General features: G+C 40.4%; 1 protein-coding gene across 1 annotated transcript; it reads left to right on the top strand.

Moving 5' to 3' along the window:
- The first annotated feature begins 4,792 nt into the window (after window positions 1-4,792).
- Window positions 4,793-10,182, top strand: LOC114552933 (alpha-2-macroglobulin-like). Its single transcript, XM_028574029.1, has 12 exons — window positions 4,793-4,903; window positions 5,860-5,947; window positions 6,097-6,277; window positions 6,544-6,700; window positions 7,428-7,480; window positions 7,881-7,901; window positions 8,690-8,858; window positions 8,935-9,019; window positions 9,123-9,270; window positions 9,532-9,649; window positions 9,780-9,889; window positions 9,988-10,182. Exons 2-12 carry the CDS (start codon window positions 5,862-5,864, stop codon window positions 10,180-10,182), a joined length of 1,323 nt encoding a protein of 440 aa, XP_028429830.1. The 5' UTR covers window positions 4,793-4,903; window positions 5,860-5,861.
- The last annotated feature ends 11 nt before the right edge of the window (window positions 10,183-10,193 follow it).

Genomic DNA, 10,193 nt, shown 5'->3' with positions numbered 1-10,193 from the left:
CTAGGCCTCTTCTGAGTCGTCCAGGTGGTGAATGGCGAACTTCATGCGGGCCTGTACATGTTTCTTCTTGAGCAGGGGGACCTTGCGTGCGCTGCAGGATTTCAATCCATGACGGCGTAGTGTGTTACCAACCGTTTCTTTTGTAACTGTGGTCCCAGCTGCCTTCAGTTGATTCATCAGTTCCCCCCTTGTGGTTTTGGGATGATTCCTCACCGTTCGCATGATCAGGGACACCCCACGAGGCAAGATCTTGTGTGGAGGCCCAGACCGAGGGAGGTTGGCGGTGGTGTGGTGCTTCTTCCATTTCCTGATAACTGCACCGACAGTTGATCTTTTCTCTCCAAGTTGCTTTCCGATTCTCTTGTAGCCCATCCCAGCCTTGTGCAGATCAACAATCTTGTCCCTGATGTCCGTAGAAAGCTCTTTGGTCTTGCCCATGGTGGTGATGTTGGATGCTGGTTGTTTGGGTGTTGACAGGTGTCTTTTATACAGGTAACGAGGTGAGGCAGGTGTATTTGATGTAGATAATTGGTTCGGATTGGGGCTGTGTCTTAAAGAAAGACTAACTGGCTTGTAGGAGCCAGAATACTTGCTGTTTGTCCAGGGGGTCAAATACTTGTTTTTCCTCATCAGATGGTTATCAATTTTAATAAATATGAAATAAATATGATATGATTTTCTGGAATTTTCTTTGGGATTCTGTCTTTCCCTGTTAGAATGTACATATGATTACAATTGTAGATTTTTGCATTCTTTGTAAGTGGGCAAACCTGCAAAATCAGCAAGGGGTCAAATACTTATTTCCCCCACTGTATATATATATATATATATATATATATATATATATATATATATATATATATATATATATATATATATATATATATATATATATATATATAAATAATATTACTCCATGATGCAGTGGCCACGGGTTCAACTCCGACCTGCGGCCCTTTGCTGCATGTCATTCCCCCCTCACCCCTTTCAAATCTAAGCTGTCCTTTAAAAAGTAATTAACACCCTATCTGTGTTAAACAAACAGCTGAAAAGTTAGCTAAGTAATAAAATACAGACAATTAATCTATGATTTTCCTGCTTGCTCTTGGGGGAATTACTAGAATATTTGGGTCTTTGTAAATTATAGAGTGTGGTCTAGACCTACTCTATCTGTAAAGGGTCCGGAGAGAACTCTTGTTATGAATTGATGCTATAAATAAAATTGAATTGAATTGATTTTCCTGGCAGAAATTGGCTTCCATACATTACAATACTAAACACAGTATTCTTAACATTAAAGGACCAGGCTGATATTATTCTTAACTTTTATTATCGTCAACAAATCTCACAAAATTCCTAAAACCAACGATGAGTTGTTTTTGTAGTTTCTCAGCCCAGAGCACATTGGTTCTTTAAAATAACTCGCAAATATATACTTTTTTGGTCGATGATTTTTAAAGCAAACAAACAGGAGGAAATGTGCATTTCTTTGGGACTAATTTCAGCATCGGATTAATTCGGTGCTGTAGTGCAGTGGTGCCCAAAGCGGTGTCCAGGGACCCCCAGGGGTCCTTGAGGGGGTTCCATGGGGGTCCCCAGCATAAAGGGGAGTAATTTATTTTCACTATAATTCCATCCGTAACACAATGACTGAATGTACAGTATGTTTTGATCAAATACACTTTTCATACACTTTCTGTAATAAAACATCTAAAAGCAAGCAAATATCCTATCGGGTGGGGGGGACAATGGGCCAAAATCTTGGGGGTCCGTGGTCTAGTTTGTGTCAATTTAAGGGTCTTTGATGTGAAAAGGTTTGGGAAACACTGGACGGTATGTGTGTGGGATTGAGTCAAAAATAAACTAGTGTGTGTTTGTTCATGGTGATGAAGGAACATGTCAGCCAGTGCAACAGCGTGGCTCACCGATGCGTTTTTTTAACATTTGTTTCTCCTCTGCGCAGGTCCGAGCAGATTATCCTCACTCGCTGCAACATCACGCTGGTCATTAAACTCCGGAGGGATGACAACAACAGGAAGTGGAGGTGTCAGGTGAACACGGGAGAAAATCGCACGGCTGAGTTTCTGTACTTCACTTCCACCTTTTTGTTCCAAGATCCTCCCACCGCCCAGAATCTGATTCCTTCTCCACCCACCATAGACTGTCCCGTCGAGCTGCCCATCAGCCGCATCGTGCTCTGTTTCAATACACAGATCTGTGGGATCACAAAGCACGCAGAGACTACGTTTCCCTAGCAGCAGACAAAAAGCCAGAGCCGGTCCACATAGCTCTAGACAGATCTATTCTTCCCCTCATCTCTCATACTTTCTATCTTGGGCCCCCTCTTCTTCTTCTTCTTCTTCCTCACCGGGACTGCCATCTTCACACAACACCTGCCAGGGTGGGGGCCACTGTTTTATGTCTCGTCCTCATTTGTTATTATTACTCAATGTACTTTGCTCGAGGCCACTGTGACCCTAACTATCTTATAGTTATGGCTTAAGCTAAATAAGCATACACCAAAACACACTTGGTCACCTTTTACATTCTTATTATATTCATCTGAAAATAGTAAGAACATTATTCTCCATTGTCTCTGTGCTACTGCAACACGTGAATTTCCCCTGTGGGGATCAATGAAGCTTTATCTTAGTTTATATTTGAAGGATTTGAAGGATAAAATGGCTACATGGAAACTTGTGAAAATGCATCAAAGAGTAAACTGCTCTATAATATTTCTTTAAAACAAATGCTTAATGTATTTTAACATAGTCAATTGTTTCCCAATATAGAGACAGTATAACAAATGGGACCAGACAGGCTCAAGCCAACATCAAATTCAAAGCAGCTCATTCCATAGTTTCCTTTGCAAGAAGGTTAGATAAGGTGTCAAAGTAAATAACGCTCGAGTCTTATGTGCTTTAATCTCACATTTACCTAATCCAAGTTTAGCCCGTTCCTCAAGTTCTTTTGCGGGGGGGCAGAAAACCATTATCTGCCCCTGGAAGGAGGAAAAGTGTTGCTTGCCAGGTTTTCCCTGCGGCCCCCAGATCCTCCTGTAAACACAAAGACATCACTGTCAGCAGTCGTTCTTGGCTAAAATGTTTCCATGTTTCCAGCATGACACTAATTATATTCATTAGCATTAGCTTTTTTTTTTTTTTTTTTTTTTTTAAGGGGGGGAGTCCTCTCAAAAGTATTGTTAAAATGCAATGTTTGCCATGCATTGCTATGTTTATGATGTTTAAAATGACCCTAAGTTAGTGTTGAGGTAAGATTTATGCGTGAGAGAGATTTACACTAATTCTCTTTAATAAAAGATGCTGACACGCATGCTATTCTTGCCATGGAAGTGCAATAACATTGACTTCCTTAGATGAAAAAAAAGTTCTTAGTTCAGATTTCTTTTTTTTGTCCACAGTAAAAGCTACGATGTCCTGTAAGTATTGATTTCAGGTTGAAACGGTAGCTAAAAAGTATTATTAACGTTAAACTTAAATATTTATGAGGCTGGTGCATTAGGCCAGGCCAGGAAATTATGCTACAAATAACTTTACAGTAAGGAAGCACAAAAAGTCAACCCAGCAAAACAAGCTAGGAAAGCCAAAACCGTGGCCAAAATGCAACCTAGGGTCTTTTAGTGAATGTCCACGAGTCCAACGTTCGTTTAAAAAGGGGACTGACGATTTAAAGCTGCACTTGAACTCGAGCATTGGGAACATTGTTCGTGTACAAGGAGCAGGGGCCCAACTACCCAACTACCCAGTGTCAGAGGGGTATGCAGCAACAATTTTGGTGCCCCCCCCTAAAAAATAAAAAATAAAACATAAATTAATTAATTAATAAGTGTGCATTCAAGCATATGCGTTGCAGATGTTTAAATGTGCGTTCTGATTTGTTTACTACGTCCCCACTGTCAGACATCTAGGCTGATTTTTATAGTTTCCATCTCCGTCTGCACTCTCTTTTCCCCAAAAAGGACACGGTGAATACGTTGGTCAACAGAAACCATACTGGACTACCTGATGTCATCACTGGTCTCATCTCTACCTGATGTCATCACTGGTCTCATCTCTACGTGATGTCATCACTGGTCTCATCTCTACCTGATGTCATCACTGGTCTCATCTCTACCTGATGTCATCACTGGTCTCATCTCTACCTGATGTCATCGCCCACCTCATGTCTGTCTCATTCACTCCTTGTCTGTGTTCTTCTCCACTAAGACATATTGTCAAACAAACATTATGTAATAGATTTTCTATATTAGTGTTTCCATATTAATATTAGGATATTAATCTGTTGGTATCAAGCGGCTCCCCCTACACCTCCACCTAACGTTAGACCTCCCTGTTGCCTTCCCCTGTCTTTCCTGGTCCACCATCCTCACACCTGAATGAAATGAACTCACTGTTAAATATAGCAGTAGAGATTTTAATTCTATGAGAACAGGTACAAAAGTAGGAGATGAGTTAGAACATTTCTGCTTGTGAATATAGAATTTTGCATACAGAATAACAACATTTATTAGATACTCAAGAGCACCATCACCTGAATTATCGTAGAAACAGATGATATCTGTAAGGTTTAAGGAGTAGATACAGTTGGTGGGTTCAAAAAAAAGTAAGACTCCAAATCTGTTTCACAATAATAAAAAAAAAAAAAAAAAAGATATTGGAGTAGGCCAATATGTGATCTTAGCCGATATGTGACGTGTAAGCCCCACCCATTTCTAGCACCTAAGGTAATTGTTGATTGGTCCTTGGTGGACACAGGTGATCTGAATTGTCATCATGACCAGGGATATATACCGATGGAGACGGGCTTGGTCCCAATTTCCAAAAGGAGCGTTGAGCCCCCGATCAGACAACTCAGCCCAACCGTGGTAGGGGGTCTGAAAGAGGTAAGACTTCCGCTCGGGGAGCTGGAATTGAAACATGGCGCTGCTACGCGGGTCTTTCACTTAATTAAAGGCATTCACTTTTGGGGATTTTGGTTACTCTCCAGTTTTGTGGCGGGGCGGCGGGGATATCGGAGACTCTGGTTCAGCTGTATAGCCTTCTAAAGCAAACGGAAGAGTTTACAAATGTTGCTTTCTTTTAAGTTAAATCCGAGTCCCAGTCCCAATGGATGGACGCAATGACGGGATTGGGGGGGTCAAAATCCCCCCCCCGAATTGGCTCTCATGTAAATGTGTATCCATTTTTAGATTTCATTCTTCTAACACCACATGGATTGCGCGATGTGGTTGTAGAGGTTTCAGCAGCCTACATTAAATGATCCAGTCCTTCCAGTCCATGTTTGTGTTGGCCTACTATTTCTCTTTTCCCTTGTCTCCCTCTACTTGTTTAAAAGCGTCCTTGGGTTTGTTCTTATGAAATGCGCTGTATTAATTTGTTATTCCGTTGGTTGCTACAACAATCTCTTATTGTTTAGCTCTAGCTCTCATGTGTCAAACTCACGGCCCGCGGGCCAAATCCGGCCCCTTGCAGATTTAGATCCGGTCCGTATATCAATTTGGGTTCACAATACATTTTGGCCCCCCTATAGTTGTGCGCCTAACCAAAAACACAGGAAAGTCCAATTACGTGACATTCAAAGCACAATATGGCAGATTTAGAATCTGAGACTCAGAAATTCCCCCAGAAGGAACTCTTTCGATGACACACACACTTGGAATGACACATTTTCTGGACTTTAAACATGACCTAATTAAACTGTAAATTGCAGTTTGCCTTACACACCACAACATGAAGTCTATTAATGATTAAATGGGCTACCTTAAAATCAAATAGAGGATGGGGTGGGATTCTCTATCAGACTATTAAACAGATGCTGACTCATGATGATCTCATTCAGTCATGGGTCATCCTGGGATCCAGATGTGGACATGGAAACTGTGTGTCTTCTTGAGCTGGATGTGCGTGGGCCAAGCGGCGGCAGGACCGTAAGTTACCTCCCCAGTTAAAAAAAGAATAGCCTGTGGTTGAATGACTTGATAGCTGGTAAGGATTTAATGCTGCATAATCTTCTGGGTTGGGGTTATTTCCATATCGGATCCAGTGAGATGTGTACTGTGTGTGTCTGTGGCTGTAGGCAGTACATGGTAGCCATTCCTGCAGTTCTTGAATCTGGCGCTGAGACCAAATTCTGTGCCAGTCTCCTGGAGCCCAGCGAGACTCTGGAAATGAGCGTCACTCTGATGTCAGAAGAGGCGAATACAACCCTTCTGGAGAAGACCTCCAGTATAGAATTTCATACCTGCATTGAATTTAAGGTCAGCAACTTTCCTGATTTGCTCATTTCCCCAAAAAGTTTTGGAAAGATTTTAGTTGGAAACCATTGATGGGATTTCTTAACCCGTACACACAGATTTGTAAAGGAAAGCACACAATATAAATGCATAATTGTGTAAACTGCTGTTGTAAATATGTGATTTTCTTTATTTTTTTTTAACCATTTAAGTTGCAACAGAGTTAAATTTTCATAAATCGTGTTTGAATGGGATGTAATGATTCTCGGTCTATAAAATCTTTGTCACAGGTTCCTTTAGTGCAGGATGAAGTGGTGCAGAACTTTGAGGTGGAGGTACGAGGCGACACATTCTACTCTAAAGAAGTCCGAAAAGTTCTAATCAAAGTCTATCAACCAATGACCTTCATCCAAACGGATAAACCGATCTACCTCCCAGGACAAACGGGTAATTTAGAGCTGATGGTTTGTACTTTATTTATGATGGTTACTTTAGATTAGCTTTTTTTTTTTAATCTAGGTTTGCTTTGTTACTTATCTAATTAGTTTATGCCACTTTGTGTTGTGCGAATAAATCAAAGATCTATGATGTAGTACACAATATGGTACCATATATAGAAAGGTTTCTCTTTACAAATTTCTGTGCATGCAGCACTGCATGTAAAATGTATTCCCACAATATCAAATCTTATATATTGACATTCCCAGGATTTTAAAATAAAGCCCCACAATGATGGAAATGTGTCAGCTCTGACTACTGGCTCTAACCGGTAGTGAGAAACTGATTGTGCCCCAGAATATCAAGTCGTTTTAACAGGCTGTAGAGGTTAAATTCACAGAAGCCCAGAAATATGTTGGCATGTACAGTGTCTATATATAATAGTATAAATGAAATGTACTACTTTTCCCCTGCTGCAGTTGAGAGCACACAAGTCTCCACATTCTGGATATATTAGTAATGTCACACTCTGACTATATTTAAAACAAGGTATCTTATGTCAAAATTGGTGCTATCCCTTAACGGCAGTGTCCGTGTAAAACTATCCACTTTATTGAAATCCAAGGCTGTGTAATGTCTCAATTAACAGAAGACCAATCACTGGCCTGATAGGATGTCTACCACTGCTGTAGAAGAGCTGGAAAGGCTTGATGTAATCTCTCTGCATGTCTCTCAGTGCATTTCAGAGTCATCACACTGGATACCAAGTTAAGACCTGTCAATCAGCTGGTGAGTGTTTGAACAGGCTTTCCTTTCTTCAGGTCTCCTTCATAAACCGTATCAGTGATTATGGTTTGGTAATGGTGCAGGTTTTAGTTTGGATTGAACCACAATCTGAGCTCCTGGTGAAGCTCTGGGTCAGAACAACCACAGCCCCTTTTTTAGGTAAACCTACCAAGCTGCTTTGAAGGTTGCTGACCCAGTTTGCAACATTTTGTCACAAATGATCCTATAGAATTGGAAATAACACTGGAATCTATTCTAAAGATTACAATAGAACGGTTTCTTTTCTCCAGAAAACTATAAATCATAATAATCTAAGAGCGCCAGTCTTTAACTCATTATTGTCAATGTGATGCTAGGAATACAAAGCAGCTTGTGCTTTAACAAATCTTTCTTTCTCTTACAGTACGATCTAATTGCAATGGAGGTAAGAGTAATATCTACACTTTAACATACTGGGTATATTAAACTCAGTAACTTTTTTATTTTTTATTTTCTTCTAATACAAATGCCTTAAAGCAAAATGCTCCAGTGGACTTATTAGGCTATTAAAAGTTCAGCATGTTAATCTCCTAAAAACATGAAGTGATTATAAGCGTATTAGGTCCAAGCTTTATGGAATGTTTGACAGATTCTGTATCAAATGTGATAACGGCCCAGTCCATTGTGTGGAGGCCTGTTTTACAACTTGAACAAGACCTTTATGAACGATGACTAACGTGTCAGAATTCATGCATGACCTTGGACACAAATTCTTGCTTTACAGGCTGCATTTTTGGTTTGCCAAAAAAGTGTGTGTGTGTGTGTGTGTGTGTGTGGGGGGCTTTTCTGGAGATATTAACAGCCTCTAATGTTCATCATTAGATGGGAGTTTATTTAATTTTTTTGCATTGCTAAAACTCCCAAGACTAGCTAGTAAGTGGACCAAAAGTTAAGATAGGATTGTCATACTACATAAAACTTGCTTTTAAAAAGGAAATGACACAAATGTTTATACTTTTGCAGCAAATTCTGTACAAATGCCCATTATACACGAAGACCAATATATCTAACTAGCCACTGATATTAGCCTGCCACTGCACTTGTGTGTATCCGTATTTCCTACTCAGACAATTTTACACCAAACCCTGGCCCACTTTAATCTGCCATCTTGTAGAAGAAATGCCACTTTTCATGAGTTTCCCGTTGTCCCATGTTCTTTACTTCACTTAACAGGATTCTAACAGCAACAGGATTGGCCAGTGGCTGAATGAAACCTCCTCCAATAGGAAGATATTGCAGCTTTCTTACACCTTGAACTCTGAGGCCCGTGAAGGAGCCTACCAAGTTACTGTGTCGATTGGGTCCGCTAAAATACAACACAGCTTCAAGGTGGAAAAATATGGTAATCTTTCTTTTTTTAACTATTACTTTTAATTGGTTTAATGAAGCAAACATGCTAATAATCCCTTTGTCTCCAGTTTTGCCTAAATTTGACCTACAAATAAATGCACCTGATGAAGTAAGTATTGATCAGGAAGAAGTCAAAGCTGAAGTCTGTGCAACGTAAGTAAAAGCTCTTTTGCTCATTACTCTTAAATAATCTAAAATGGGTCCAGTTTAGGGAATGCTTTCTTTTTTTTTTTTTTTCTCCATTTCATCTAATTAGGTATACATACGGACAGCCTGTGCCAGGCAGTGTTGACTTGAAGGTGTGCCGACCTCTTGATGCCTATGTTATACCCCGTCCAATCACCCCTGAACATCCAGAGGGAATCGATGTAATCCCGATGCCTTGCTACAAGGAGACAAAGCAGGTACAGTAGCTATGGTGACCGTCTCATGAAGCAAGGTCCATAGCCTCCTACATAATGTGCACATTTAACACTACATATGGTCATCTGTCTTGTTGGTCTGATGTACAAATTTGGGAGTGTAAAAGTTCATTTTTATACACGGGATGGTAGTTGGACAATTTAACAGTCAAAAGTTTTTAAGTAATAAGGGTCTGACGTGTGAAAGTTTGAAATGTCCTTCACTTTTTCCAGTCTTGGACATTATTTAATTGTGCTTTCTAGACGGACAAGAGAGGCTGTGCCGCTTTCAGCTTCGCAATGTCAACTTTCACAAGAATTGCGCAGAAGGCTCTGCAAGATGTACTGCAACTCAGTGCAAATATGGAAGAGGAGGGGACAGGCAAGTCCTAATGTATATTGTACTTATATTTCAAAAAGAGTTAGTTGGCCTATAATGACAAAATGACTATGCCATGTATTGAAACAATATGGCGTCCACATTGTTGTTGTAACATGCCTTCTTTGTACAGGGATTTCACGCTCCCAAGAGAAGACTACGGTGATTTCTTATGTTGTTGGAAAGCTGTCTTTCACCGACACTCCCAAGATTTATAACCAAGGATCAAATGTGGAAGGAAAAGTAAGTGCATTTGGGCTTCACTTCTTCAATGTGCTTCTATACACAGTGCAGCTGAAGCAGTGGGCATTCTCGGTGATACAACGTTGTGCTTCCGACAGGTTAAAGCGGTTTATTACAATAATACGCCCATTCCTGCCATGCCGGTGTTCCTGTTTGAGGGTGAAAGGTGGTCATCGCGTTGGTTACAGAATCTCACAACCGACAGTGATGGCGTCGCCACTTTCTCATTGAGCACAGCTGCCTTTAAAGGAGACGTCCACTTACAAGTAAGAAGTAGAAACTACAATCTGTAACCAACATTCAT

The sequence above is a fragment of the Perca flavescens genome, chromosome 3 (assembly GCF_004354835.1).
Source record: "Perca flavescens isolate YP-PL-M2 chromosome 3, PFLA_1.0, whole genome shotgun sequence".
NCBI lineage: Eukaryota > Metazoa > Chordata > Actinopteri > Perciformes > Percidae > Perca > Perca flavescens.
The sequence above is the reverse complement of the archived record's forward strand: the minus strand, read 5'-3'. Positions and strand labels throughout refer to the sequence as shown.

Coding starts and splice junctions, on each gene's coding strand:
- LOC114552933 (XM_028574029.1), top strand. CDS start 5,862: ATGGGTCATCCTGGGATCCAGATGTGGACATGGAAACTGTGTGTCTTC. Junction 6,701..7,427: donor CTACCTCCCAGGACAAACGG/GTAATTTAGAGC, acceptor CATGTCTCTCAG/TGCATTTCAGAGTCATCACA. Junction 7,902..8,689: donor ACGATCTAATTGCAATGGAG/GTAAGAGTAATA, acceptor TTCACTTAACAG/GATTCTAACAGCAACAGGAT.